General features: G+C 38.7%; 3 protein-coding genes across 4 annotated transcripts; all 3 read right to left on the bottom strand.

Moving 5' to 3' along the window:
- Positions 1-603: 603 nt before the first annotated feature.
- On the bottom strand, positions 604-1,606 carry LOC147922795 (uncharacterized). Its single transcript, XM_087497787.1, has 3 exons — positions 1,584-1,606; positions 1,236-1,501; positions 604-1,046 (listed from the first exon to the last, which is right to left on the bottom strand). Exons 1-3 carry the CDS (start codon positions 1,604-1,606, stop codon positions 604-606), a joined length of 732 nt encoding a protein of 243 aa, XP_087353913.1.
- Positions 1,607-7,846: 6,240 nt separating this feature from the next.
- Positions 7,847-9,550, bottom strand: LOC104760857 (large ribosomal subunit protein uL13w). Its single transcript, XM_010483842.3, has 4 exons — positions 9,138-9,550; positions 8,819-8,935; positions 8,636-8,723; positions 7,847-8,135 (listed from the first exon to the last, which is right to left on the bottom strand). The coding sequence occupies exons 1-4, from the start codon at positions 9,407-9,409 to the stop codon at positions 7,992-7,994; spliced, it is 621 nt and encodes a 206-aa protein (XP_010482144.1). The 5' UTR covers positions 9,410-9,550; the 3' UTR covers positions 7,847-7,991.
- Positions 9,551-9,676: 126 nt separating this feature from the next.
- LOC104760858 (protein LPA3) lies at positions 9,677-12,146 on the bottom strand. 2 transcript variants are annotated; one of them, XM_087498787.1, is made up of 9 exons: positions 11,875-12,146; positions 11,358-11,507; positions 10,999-11,046; positions 10,874-10,913; positions 10,662-10,762; positions 10,370-10,562; positions 10,186-10,284; positions 9,983-10,100; positions 9,677-9,894 (listed from the first exon to the last, which is right to left on the bottom strand). In XM_087498787.1, the coding sequence occupies exons 1-9, from the start codon at positions 11,956-11,958 to the stop codon at positions 9,774-9,776; spliced, it is 954 nt and encodes a 317-aa protein (XP_087354913.1). In that variant the 5' UTR covers positions 11,959-12,146; the 3' UTR covers positions 9,677-9,773. The 2 variants fall into 2 exon arrangements, with proteins under 2 accessions (XP_087354913.1, XP_087354912.1); XM_087498786.1 differs by having other exon boundaries at positions 9,677-9,883; positions 11,875-12,139.
- Between the last annotated feature and the right edge of the window lie 1,189 nt (positions 12,147-13,335).

The raw sequence follows: 13,335 nt of genomic DNA on the forward strand, positions 1-13,335 counted from the left end.
AGGAACTACAATCTATATGGCCAAGCACACTGGAATGAGATCTACGCCACATACAGTGATAGGGATACTTCTGTTTGCTCTAGGATTTCTTCATCAAAGCAAGACCGGACAAGGATCATAAATATAGGAAATACTGGAATTGGTATCATCACACTATGGGTTATATAGTGATTATTTTAAGCATCTATAACACCTACAAGGGATTAGCCATCTTGCAACCTGGAAGCTCATGGAAGATTGCCTACAGTACCATCATTGGTGTCATTGGATTGTTTGCAGTTGTGATGGAGATTCTGCAATTTAAAACTAGATGGGGTGATTTGTGGTGCAAAAAATTCGAAGACCTAGACGCTGATCAAAGTGCTTCCATTGATGTCTAGTCATGTAGGTTGTCCTTGTTATAAGCATTTGTGTATTTTGTCCTTACATTGCTAAGACTAGCTAGTTTGTCATTCTTTTTTTTTTTTTTGAATGAATGCTAAATTTTATTCAAATAAAAAAAGGACCTTTGTACAATAGTTGCGTCCGTGTGTTTGAGAAGATTCAAAGAATTGAAAGAAGCATCAGAATAAATAAAGAATCAGGCTCTAAACGATAGAAAATCTAAGGACGTGTCTGGAACCAAAGGTGCAGTCCATCCGTGAGTTTGTCAGGGCGGAGGCGACATATGGAAAGAATCTTGTTGCGGATCAAACGGTCCAGAGTCTTAACAAGGTGAGTCCCTGCATTAGGGGGATCGCCATGGTGACGCTTGTTCCGTTCACACCAGATAGCATGAACTGTAGCTTGAAAAACCAACCGAAGAATGTAGCAGGGGGTCCCAGTGAAAGTGGAACTGGATAGAAGGGAGAGGATCTGTGGAAATGAAGTCGTGTAATGGTGGCGAAGAAGTTTCCTTGTTAAAACTGCCCATACCCGAGAAGAATAAGGACAAGAGAAGAAAAGATGCTCCACCGTTTCAACTGGTGCTTGGCAAAAAACACAAGAGAAGGATATGCCTCTGCCCCACACAGCCATGCGATCGCCTGTTGTGAGCCTTTTCCGCACTGCAAGCCAAAGAATGAAAGAAAATTTAGGAACAGCATCAGAAAACCAGATGGCCTTGGCCCAGGGCACCGGAGGTTGAGATTGGCGGAGCTGCAACCAAGTTTATGATGTAGAAAAACAAGGGAGGAAGTTGCCATTGGAGTGCCTCCAAAAAGCCACATCTCCCTCTATGGAAGTGCCTCTATTACGGAGGGTGCCAATTTCTTCTTCTATGGCATTCAAAACAGCTGCCCTGTGTTGACGACGACGGCGGTGAGAAGCAAGGACGGAGGCAACATTAGCCGAGGAGGGAATCCCAAGGGCAATAAAACCACAGTTACCAACGACATCAAATAACTGACCCATGGTACACCAATGATCATACCAGAAGGAAGTTTGAAGTCCACTCTTAACCTCAATGGATAGGAAACCTTTGGCCTGGGATCGATATTTCAGCAATTTCTTCCACATCCAACTACCAAGAGTACGAACTATCAAACAGTAGTTTTTAACTGAATAATCCAATTAGAATTGTTCGACAATCGGCTAAATTTTACATTGCTAAGAATAGTTTTGTCATTGTTTTCGATAGGCCTGGGCATTCGGGTATCCGATCGGATTCGGGTTCGGATATTCGGGTTTTCAGATTTTCGGATGTAGAGATATAAAACCCGATCAAGTATTTTCTAATATCGGGTCGGATTCAGATCGGATGTCTTCGTGTTCGGGTAATTTCGGGTTACCCGAAGTCATAAAAAAAAATAATAATAATAATTCCGTCTTGAAAAAAAAAAAAAATACTTTCTATCTTCCTCTTCTTGTCTCTTTCTTCTTCTTCATCTCTCTTTTTCAACAAAAAAACCCTAGATTTGTTTATCCATGGCCAATACTTCAAAAATTAAATCCTTCAAATTCTCTACCAAATCTAATATTTATAGCAAATTATATGATATGATTCATATTTATCTTCCAACCTCATTCACTCTTCAAACCCCACAAACTTTTTTTTTTTTTTGTAGATTTACATGTTTCTACTAAAATTGATCTGGGTAATAAAAACAATAAAACAATTATGGGTTCTGTTGATTAAGAAAGAAAAAAATAAATCAATTTTAGATTACATAATTATATATATATATATATATATATATATATATATATATATATATATATATAAATAATTAACGTTTTCATACTATGACATAAAACTAAGGTGGCAAAATAGTTTTTGATAAACTTGTAAATGCCTAAGGTATTGGGTTTAAACCTGGAACTTGGTAATTCACCTTGTGTTGTATTGTGTTGATTCAATAGTATATATACAAGTGTATTAGGTTTACATAGGGACATAATTGGAATATTACAGTATTCATATTCTATCACTCCCCCGCAGTCGAAGCCGGATTGTTCATGACGCCGAGACTGGACTTGAACTCCATGAATAGAGGTGTGTGAAGACCCTTTGTGAAGATGTCTGCATATTGGCTTGACGAAGGTATGTGTAGAACACGGATGTGACCGAGAGCTATCCGCTCACGTACAAAGTGGATATCGATCTCCACATGCTTCATACGTTGATGTTGCACCGGGTTGGAGGAGAGGTAGACAGCGCTGACATTGTCGCCGTAGACAAGTGTGGCAGTGGTGAGGGGACAATGAAGCTCAAGGAGTAAGTTGCATAGCCACACCGTTTCAGCAACCACATTGGCCACACCTCTATACTCTGCTTCGGCACTTGATCTTGAAACTGTGTGTTGCCGTTTGGAAGACCATGAGATGAGATTGTCACCATGAAAAATGCAGTAGCCAGAGGTGGAGCGTCGCGTCGAGGGACAACCCGCCCAGTCAGCATCGGTGTAAGCCGTTAACGAGGAGGTTTTCGTTGACGTGAGCTGCAAGCCATGCTGAAGTGTGCCTTTAACATACCGAATGATGCGTTTGAGTGCAGTAAAGTGTGAGTCTCGTGGATCATGCATATACAAGCACACCTGCTGAACAGCATATGCAATGTCTAGGCGAGTGAAAGTGAGGTATTGAAGAGCACCTGCTAAGCTGCGATAGAGTGTAGGATCAGAGAAGGCAGGACTGTCAGCAGAGGAGAGTTTTGTGCGAGGATCTGCCGGTGTTGTACATGGGTTGCACTTGTCCATGTTGGCCCGTAAGATTATATCCGATGCAAATTGTCGTTGGTCAAGGAAGAGACCCGCAGAGTTCCGCTTGATGGAAATACCAAGGAAATACTTTGCCAGACCAAGGTCGGTCATGGTGAACTCACTGTGGAGAGAAGCAATGATGGCATCGCGGAGAGCGGTGGACGACGCGGTGAGCAAGATATCATCAACATATAGAAGGAGATACGCCCTGCCTTGGGAGGTGTTGTAAGTGAAAAGAGAGGAATCACATTTGCTCTGCTTGAAACCAACTCGACAAGCATATGATGCAAACCGTTGATTCCACATTCGCGGTGCTTGTTTGAGTCCATAAATGGATTTGTGAAGCAGGCAAACGTGGTCTGGCTTGGACGAATCTCGAAACCCCGGTGGTTGGTGCATGTACACAGTTTCATCAAGTTCACCATTTAAGAAGGCATTTTTGACGTCCAATTGATGAATGGACCAATTGCGGGAGAGAGCAAGGTCGAGGACCATGCGGATCATTGCTGATTTTACTACCGGACTAAACGTTTCATCACAGTCAATACCAACCTCTTGAGACTTACCATTAGCCACCAAACGTGCCTTGTAGCGAGTGAGGTTTCCATCTTCATCATGTTTGTGTGTAAATACCCACATAGAACGAACAATATTAACTAATTTGGGACGGGGAACCAAAGACCAAGTTCGATTTTTAATTTGAGCACCATATTCCTCATCCATTGCACCATGCCAGTTAGGATCTTCTAGAGCTTTGAGGTGAGAAGAAGGTATAGGAGAGATTTTTTGAGTGAGAAGCGATAGAGGCTGGCGTGGTTTGGTAATACCACTTTTGCTACGGGTTACCATTTTATGGGCAGGAGGTGGAACCACAACAGGAACTGGTGGCGGAGGGTCAGTGTTTGTTGGTTGCAGCACCGGTGTCGGAGCCGGAGGTTGTGATGGTGTTTGACGGAGTAAGGGAGAGACAGGAGGTAGTGGATCAATATTGGTAAGAGGTAGTGGAGGTGGAGCGAGAGTGTGAAACGGGAAAGTGGATTCGTCAAATGTGACATGACGAGAGATGATGATTTTTCTAGTGGTAAGAGACAGCGATACCCACGGTGCGAGGAAGGAAAACCCAGAAAGACACATGCGATTGATCTCGCCGCTAGTTTGTGTGGGGTGGTAGCTAAGAGGTTTGGATAGCACAAACATCCGAAAACACGAAGATGGTCGTAAGAGACTGGTTGTTGGTAGAGTTTTGTAAATGGTATCTCATTATGAATGGCTTGAGATGGAAGAATGTTGAAGAGATGAGTGGCCATGTTCAAAGCTTCTACCCAATAAGATGTGGGCATGTGTGCTTGAAACAGGAGAGAACGTACAAAATTGTTTAAAGTACGTAGAGTGCGTTCGGCTTTCCCATTTTGCTGTGATGTGTGGGGACAAGAGAAACGTGAGGTGATGCCGTGTGAGGCAAGGTGAGCAAGAAAAAGCCGATTGTTGTACTCCCCACCATTATCACATTGGAGGGCCTTTATTGTACGACCAAATTGATTATTGACATAGGCCGAGAAGTGTAAGAAAGAGGAAAACACTTCAGATTTTCGTTTAAGAGGATATACCCAAACAAAATGACTATAATGATCTAGAAAAACAACATAGTATTTGATCCCACTGATGCTGGAAACTGGAGAGGTCCAGACATCAGAATGAATTACTTGAAATGGTTCAGAAATAATTGAAATAGAATTATCAAATGGAAGTCTTAACGTGTTTCCCAAGTTGACAAGCATGACAAAGAGAAGAATCTGGTTTTGAGCAATTTATTAAACCATTAGAAATAAGAGAATTGAAAACGGAGTTTCCCGGGTGGCCGAGACGACGGTGCCACACGGTGGAGTTGATAGAGGAAGACAAGAACGTTTGAGGAGAGGAAAGAGGTGGAGTGGACGAGTTGTTGATGGAGTATATGGAGCCCGAGCTGTCACATCGGAGAAGAGGAGTCCGTGTGCTCAAGTCCTTAACAAGAAAACCAAAGGGATCAAATTCAATGGAAACCCAATTATCGGTGGTAAACTGACGAACAGAGACAAGGTTTTTAATGATAGAGGGGCAAACAAGGACATTGTTAAGGTGGAGATGTCTAGTCTTAGAAGGAAGATAAAGGTAGCCTATGAAGGTGGTGGGAAGAGAAGATCCATTACCAACAGTGACCGAGGGAATGGTACTCGAATTAAAAACTGAACGTAAAGTACCTGGTTCCGACGTGATGTGTGCTGTGGCGCCGGTATCCATATACCAATTGGAATCCTGCGGGTTCTGCAGCGTCATGGTGCCGAAGGCTTGAGCAATGTTTGGTGGAATTGCAGTTGGCATCAGAGGTCCAGTTGGCACCGAGGAAGGATACGCCCCGAGAATACCATTGTTGTGAGGCAGAGTAGTGGAAACATGATACGCCATTGGAGATGGACGCCACTGTTGTGGAGGCCACGGTTGCTGGTGGGGTGGAGCTGGCCAGTACGATGGTTGTTACGGCATCCATGAGTTGTTAATGTTGTGGTGATTGTTGTGTCGACCACGTCCACGGTAACCATTGTTGCGACCACGACCACGACCACGTCCTCTGTTTTGATGTCCATGGTTGGTTTGAGGAGGAAAGTGTTGCGGAGATGAATTGCGATTGTTGGTCGCATGAGATGACGGAGGCGTTGATGGACCTGCGTCGGTGTACAGCAGATGAGGTGTAGAGGTACCAAGAGGAGCAGAAGTTACCTGTTTGGAGGGTTTGTTGAGACGCTCTTCCTCCAGAAGCAGCATAGATCGAGCAGCACCAAACGAGGGGAATGGTGACTTGTGTTTGATGACATTGAATGTTATCAAATTTGTCAGAAAGCCCATTCAGCATATGTATCACCAACGAGCGCTCAGTGATAGGAGAGTCGACATTAGCAAGCAAATCAGATATTGACTTGAGTTTTTGACAATAGTCATGAACAGAGAGATCACCAATCGTGAAGGATCGCAGCTCGTTCTCTAGTTGAATTGCTCGGTCCTCCTTATTATCACGGAACAGGTTTTCGATAGTGACCCAAAGCTCACGAGCAGTGCAACGCGATTTGAGGACCGTGTCGAGAAGAGAAGGAGAGATCGTTCCATAGATCCACATTTTGACCAGACCGTCACGCTCTTTCCAGGCCGTGTCTTGAGGAGTTGCAGGCACCGAGGTTCCATCGAGATGACCAGAAACACTGAAGCTGAGACAGTGAGTCTCAAATAGTTCACGCCACGCATCATAGTTCATCTTCTGCATATCAAGGACCAAGGGAATGTAAGACTTGATGTGTGTCACACCAAAAGCTTTCTCTGCCGGTTGAGCCATTGATAAGGTGAACAAGAAACAAGAGGAGAGTGACGAGAATTGAAGAAGAGACAAAGACGAGAAACAGAGCGTAGGAGCAGAGGAAAGGAGGGAGGCGGCAGTTTAAAAAATAGGGTTTTGTTTTTTAGGGTGGCTCTGATACCATGTAACTTGGTAATTCACCTTGTGTTGTATTGTATTGATTCAAGAGTATATATACAAGTGTATTAGGTTTACATAGGGACATAATTGGAATATTACAGTATTCATATTCTATCAAAACCTACTTAGATGCATTTTTGTATTTATTTGGGGTTAGTTCGGATATCCGAATTTCAAAGGAACTAAATCCGATTGGGTATTTAGTACTATCAGAATCCGAACCAAACTGCCTATTTCAGTTCGGATTCGGTTAAAATGCCTAGGCCTAGTTTTCGAATTACGTCTCAATAAAAAGTTTTCAACATAAAACTTATAGCGAAGAAAATTAAAGGATTTTCCATAGACCAAAGGGATGGGCATTCGGGTAACCCGTTTGGGTTCGGGTATTATCCATTCGGATTCGGTTAAACGGGTTTAGAAAAATAGAATCCATTGGGTATTTTTAGATATATGGGTTCGGTTTGGTTTGGGTACTATCGGGTACAGGTCGGTTTGGGTTACAAATTTTAGAACCCGATTAGTACCTGAACTACCGGGTACCCGAAAAAATATAATTAAATTTAAATAAATTTAGTTAAATTTTGACTTATATAACAAAATATTTTAGATATTTTGATTATTTTTGATATTTAGGTATAAAACTAAATGAAATATTCAAAATTATGATTATAATTTTGGGATAATTGCATTATATTAATGATAAATATTATAAATATGTTTATATGTTCGGGTTTAATGGGTACCCAAACAGGTATCGGGTATTACTCGACCCTAACCCGAACCCACGGGTATTAGAAAATAGAATCTAATAGGGTTTTATAGGTAAACCCGTACCCAACCCGAACCCGGTTTTTCGGGTCGGGTTCTGGGTTGGGTATTCGGGTACGGTTTTTATCCCCAGGCCTAGACCAAACTGAGCTACCATATAACAATGGATTTATGTCAAGCCCAATAAAACTAGTTTAAGGACTTTTGTCGAAGAGATAAAAAGATTAAAGACTTGAGAATCTAGATAAGTTTTATGTCGGAGGCAAGTATTTTTATTTTTCAAATTCTGGGAGAGAATTTGTTAGAAATCATGCGTACGTAGGAGAGATAATCAGAAGAATGGGTCTTGATTTTGTAGTTTCTATAAGAAAGACTTCATGTTGTAACTTAGGGATTTTGCCACGCGATATATAGATAAATAGAACCCAAGAACGAAAATGTTTAGGAGTACAAATTCCGATACAAGAGACCTAAGTAAAATAGTAAAAAAGTAATTGGGTCGGCTCAAAACATGCAAACACAAACTACTACTGATAAGCTCAGTACTTAACTGGTGCAAGAACATCGAGCTGAGCTCCAAGCTTCTCTTCGGCAACTTTCTCAGCTTTGACTCTAAGTTTGTTAAGTTGCTTCTTTCGCTCGTAAACAGCTTGAGACCTCTCCTTCCTCTTCGTCTCCAGCTCCTGTTTATCAGAGATATCAAAACACCATTAATTACACACAAAACCTCATAGCTAAACATCTTTCCTTCTTTCTACTTGAACAAGACTAGACACATTCTAGTAGCTAAATATATTTCTTTCCATCATTACAAAACCTCACATCAACCAGTACAAGCGATCAAAGTGGTCAAGGAGCAATCGAGACAAGAAGGCTAAAGAACTTCTATCTACCACTTCTTTATGAACAAGAACTAGACGCATTTTCTTTCTCTCTCTGATTACGAAAGCTCACACCAACAAGAACAAGGGATTGAAGTGGTTCAAGAGCAATAGAGACGAGAATCTATTGATCTTTCTCTCCATCTAATCACTTCTTTCTCTGAACAAAACTAGAAACGCACATTATAGTAGCTAAAACTATCTTTCTTCTCATCATTACGAATGCTCAAATAAACTAGTGGCCATTCGAAGTGGGTTATGAAGCAATGGAGACAAGAAGACAACAACAGTAAACCACATACCTTGATGGTGTCGTAATGATTCCACCCAACTTCAGAAGAAAGACGACCCAATAGACAGTAGTTGTGACCAGCTTGAAGCCTCAAGACCCTGAAGAAGAACAAGTACAATGCTTACAACGTCAGAAGTATTAACTTAAGAAACCGAAAGAGGAAAACAAAAAGGGTAAGGTAAAAGGAACAAACTTGAGAGCATCAGGGATGACCATCCTCTTGACCTTGTCATAAGGAGTAGGAACGCCTTCAAATACCTTCAAACGTGCAAGTGCAGCAGCTCCACGCTTCGTTTTGTGTGGAATCATACTACAAAATCACATAACACATAACAACTATAAATCATCACTTCAAATGTATTGAAACTGAATCACAAAAAAAATCATTTGATTCTAAAATAGCCACTTAATCAACACCAGAGAGATTTCAATTAAGAGGCAAAGAGAGTGTGAACTCAAAATCTAATTGAAGAGAGAGAGAGAGAGAGAGAGAGAGAGATTGATGAACGAACCCGCGAACGGTACGCCAGAAGATTTTGGAAGGAGCACGGAAGTGAATAGGACCATGGGAAGGTTTAGTGTTCATACGTTTGCGAAGAAACCTCATGTACTTCATTTTCTGGCGAACGAGTCCACCGGAGAGACAAATCTCTTCGCACCGGACAATGACGACCTTCTGTCCATTGAGAAGCTCTTTGGCGGTGATCGAAGCCAAACGGCCAAGCATGTGGTGGCGCGCGTCGACAACAACGCGCTTCGCACATATCCCTGATCCTGACACCATTTTCGTCTATGTTGTTGAGAGCTTGAGCGGCTGGGTGAGAGGAAAAAAAAAGTAGAGATAGAGTTTTTTCCTCTCACGAAATTATATTCGACGAGAGTTTTTTTACTAACTAGGGCTTTTAGGGGCATTGTCGTCAATTACCTAAGTTGTTCATTTTTTAAAATGGGCCTTATCAAATAGATGCTGTTTAGCCCAGTGTATAATAGGCCCATATATGTTACCACAAATGGTTGGTCATCTGATTTTTTTAGCTTCAGAGATAGGAAATTGCTTATAATTTCTTCTTTCTTTTTTTCTTCTTGTTCATAAATTTTTTAACATGTAGCTACAAGTGAATAAATGAAGAAGTTTCATTACAAGAATCTCAAGCAGAGGTAAGAATGTCGAGGGCAACTTCCTTGAGAGACGGCATGGATTCTTGTTGATGAACACATACGTATTTGTTCCTTGTTCTCCTCAGTACTTGCCATGGACCTGGATAACATCTAACCGATTCAAAACACAAAACGGGTTCAGCTAAAGATCAAGAAACATGAGAAGATTAATTTGCAGGGTTCTTTTTAAAACAGACACCTGAAAAGAACACCTCCTTTCTGTCCCTTGAAGTTGTGGATGTAGTACACTGTTTCCATCTTTGGAAGGAGTGTTTGGGTAAGTGCAGCCAGTTTCGGGTAAAAGAACTTTGGATAGTCTTTTGTTTTGTCATTTTTTTTTAAGGGAAACAAGAGTCTATCTCTACTTTGTTTCATTGATGAGAGGAAAAAAAAAAAGGATACATCCCGATCTTATGCGGTCGAGTTCTCCATTGAAGATGATTAGTTTTCGGTCAGTGTTCACAACAGCTTCCTTGTAGAGCTCTTCCACTACGAGCATCTCTGAGTGGAAAACAAAGGAGTGAGTCAGAATGTGGATATTGTTAACAGGATGATGATGATGATAAAGGGGTTTTCAGGGAGTTACCGTTGACGTTAAAATATGGGTATCCAACAAGGAACAGTTGGTCTTCTGACTTCACTCGATCCACCATTTTTACTCTCTCAAAGAAACCAAAGTCCTCAAAAAGAGAGGGTTTTGTTAGATAGTCCAACTTAAAGTAAGTTCCTCCAAAGACAGTCTTTTGAGCAAATTTGACTTCGTTTGCTTCCGGGAAGAACTGAAGTCAAATCATGTCAAGCAAGCTATTTTAAAAAAGACTTTGATAGACGTTAAAGCTATCATTATTTTGGATAACAAAAAAAAGTGTATTACATACAATTCTAGTGGTTCGAGCCTTCTCAGGAGGTAATAGGCGGTCACAAAACTCGCGTATCATATTTATACTTTCTGTCATTTCTGTAGCTCCTTCACCATCACCTAACACACACAATTGAAACAGAACATTAAACAATGTTGCTAAGATAACAAAAGCCAAAAAAAGAAAGTCTTCACTGAATTAAATTACATAAGGTGAAAAAGGATTATAACCTGGCACAGATGCTAGACCAGATGTTGGGAACTCAATTTCCTGTAAAAGGGTTCCCTTTGGATCACGACAAATAACTGTGTTTCGTAGCCTAGATCCATTTTAAAACAACCATTGCAAAACTCACCATTAACTGTTTCTCATCCTTCATAGCCAATTCAACTGCTTCTTTAGCCTATATTTTTTAAAGCAAAATCATCACCCAATTATAGTTTTGCTTTACTACCAATGTTGCATAAGAAACCTGAAATCTATAATCCTCTCTACCACAACACTAATGACTTCAGAAGGGAAACTATACAATGAAGTTACACATCAGTTTAAAGTAGTAATACGTTAACTCAATATTGCTCTAATGACTTCAGAAGGGAAACTATACAATGAAGTTGAACATCAGTCTCTAATGATACATAACTCAATACTGCTAGCTGGTTTAAGACCCATAAAGATTAGAAAAAAATCGGTAAAGCAAAATGAAAAGCTTACTTGGTTAATGAGCTCGACGTAATCACGAGGAAAAGGTACATTCTCCACAGATGTGTTATACCCTCCAGAAACAGAACAAACTCTAAACTTGAGATTCCTATTCGTCTTGGTGGCATCATTGTTCTTCCAATGTAGACTACACAAAACATTCTACAAAACCCAAAGGGGAAACACAGTCAACTGATTTAAAAAAAGAACACATCATAGTGAATGGGTCAATTCTGTTGCTGTAAAAACAAGAAATGCATGATTATAACAACAGATACAACACTAATCAAAAAAACATAAAACTTCACTGGTTTAGATAATTATTACAAGTCTAAACAATCTAGAGACCGAACCAAAGCAAATGGAGCATTATAATCAAAGGCTCAAAGCTAATTAGGATTTTATGGGACTAAAGATAGCCTAAACAGAGAACCGGAGAGAGGTAAGTAGTTGAAGACTGATTCAATCAATACTGATTAGTGATTACTGAAGATAAGAAATTATGAGGAAGGAACCTTAACTGATGTACCTTTGAGTTAGAGACCAGAGTTCCGGTTAGATAAGCCGGTGAGACTGTGGTTGCGATGGAGAAGGACGGTGACATTAGGACCATAGAAATTAAACTATTTTTTTTTTTTTTTTTTTTTTTTGTAATGGTTCAGAATTTTGTGGAGTTGGGAGTATTATTTTTAGCCAAAATATTTGTGGAAGGCAAAATCTTTGTAATGTATAATATTAATTGAGAATATTCAGAAAATAACTAAAGAAAATTGTTAAATTATATAGAGTGAATTATGAGACATTTTTTTATTATGAATCAGAGTTATTCTTCTATGTATTTTAAATTTACATATGTATATCAAATTAATAATATTCAAACATATCTTACACTTACCTTTTTTGTGCAACCAAAAAATAAAAACAGTTTACAAATCTATTTTAATATAAGATGCCTTGAGATTAAAAATAATTGCTTTTAGACAATGAATCAATTGAAAATATTTTATTTTATGGTTGAAAATTGGTAATGATGCCTTCGGTTAGATTAAAGACTTGATACTTTTGGGTTTTAACTTAGTCTGAAAGACAATTCATAATTTTATTAATGTATTATCTTTAACTTTTTTTGTCAAAAATGTATTATCTTTAACTATTATTTTCTAATGATATCAAGTAATATATCTTGATAAATGTTTTATTAAAAACGAAATTATCCTTTTAGTAGTGTAATAGATTTCTAGAAGCCAAAACCTAAAAATACTAGCTCATAAATTTTTTTGCACTATATATATATACTAGATGAGGGCCGCGTTATTACGCGGATAAAAATTTGAAAAAAATATTAAGAATAAATAAGTAGTAATGTAAATGTATTTAGATTTTATCATGTAACATTTTAATATTGAATATAAAAACCTCTCATATTTCATTTTAATACTCTCTCAGTTCTATTATATAAGAGTTTTTAAGGCTTTTTTTGCTCTATTTTATAATATTTTCTCAAATTTATATGTATAATTTTTAGTAATATAACAATTTATGACTATTTGAACTATGCAGTATATTTTTCTGTTGGTTGAAGTTTTATAAATGACATAATATTTGTGCTTTTACCCAAAAACTCTTATAGGACAAGGAGTACCATTTAAATATCTATACCATCATAATAAACCATATTTTAAGTTTAATTACATATTTCATCTTAATGCATAGAACTAAATATTTTATATCAAACATAATTAATACATCAAATAAAATCTATATCTAGTAAGAATGGATAATACAAATAAAAATTAACAAAATGTAAATCGCAAAAAAAACTGAATCAACATTTTTAAGATATATTTGTTATGTTGTTATCTCATAAGTACTAATTTTACCTCATGTCTTAATCAATTTTACATGAGTAAAATTTATAAAATAAAAACATATATAAAGATATAAAGACATTCTCATCAAATAACTGAAGATTCATTCCTATAAATTATAA

This window comes from Camelina sativa, chromosome 18, assembly GCF_030686135.1.
Source record: "Camelina sativa cultivar CO46 ecotype springtype chromosome 18, ASM3068613v1".
NCBI classification, from domain to species: domain Eukaryota; kingdom Viridiplantae; phylum Streptophyta; class Magnoliopsida; order Brassicales; family Brassicaceae; genus Camelina; species Camelina sativa.

Coding starts and splice junctions, on each gene's coding strand:
- LOC147922795 (XM_087497787.1), bottom strand. CDS start 1,606: ATGACAAAACTATTCTTAGCAAT. Junction 1,502..1,583: donor ACAAAACTATTCTTAGCAAT/GTAAAATTTAGC, acceptor TACTCTTGGTAG/TTGGATGTGGAAGAAATTGC. Junction 1,047..1,235: donor AGAAGAAATTGGCACCCTCC/GTAATAGAGGCA, acceptor TTTGGCTTGCAG/TGCGGAAAAGGCTCACAACA.
- LOC104760857 (XM_010483842.3), bottom strand. CDS start 9,409: ATGGTGTCAGGATCAGGGATATGTGCGAAGCGCGTTGTTGTCGACGCG. Junction 8,936..9,137: donor TTCTGGCGTACCGTTCGCGG/GTTCGTTCATCA, acceptor GTGATTTTGTAG/TATGATTCCACACAAAACGA. Junction 8,136..8,635: donor ATCATTACGACACCATCAAG/GTATGTGGTTTA, acceptor TCTGATAAACAG/GAGCTGGAGACGAAGAGGAA.
- LOC104760858 (XM_087498787.1), bottom strand. CDS start 11,958: ATGGTCCTAATGTCACCGTCCTTCTCCATCGCAACCACAGTCTCACCG. Junction 10,285..10,369: donor CCCATATTTTAACGTCAACG/GTAACTCCCTGA, acceptor TTTTCCACTCAG/AGATGCTCGTAGTGGAAGAG. Junction 10,101..10,185: donor CGACCGCATAAGATCGGGAT/GTATCCTTTTTT, acceptor ACAAAACAAAAG/ACTATCCAAAGTTCTTTTAC.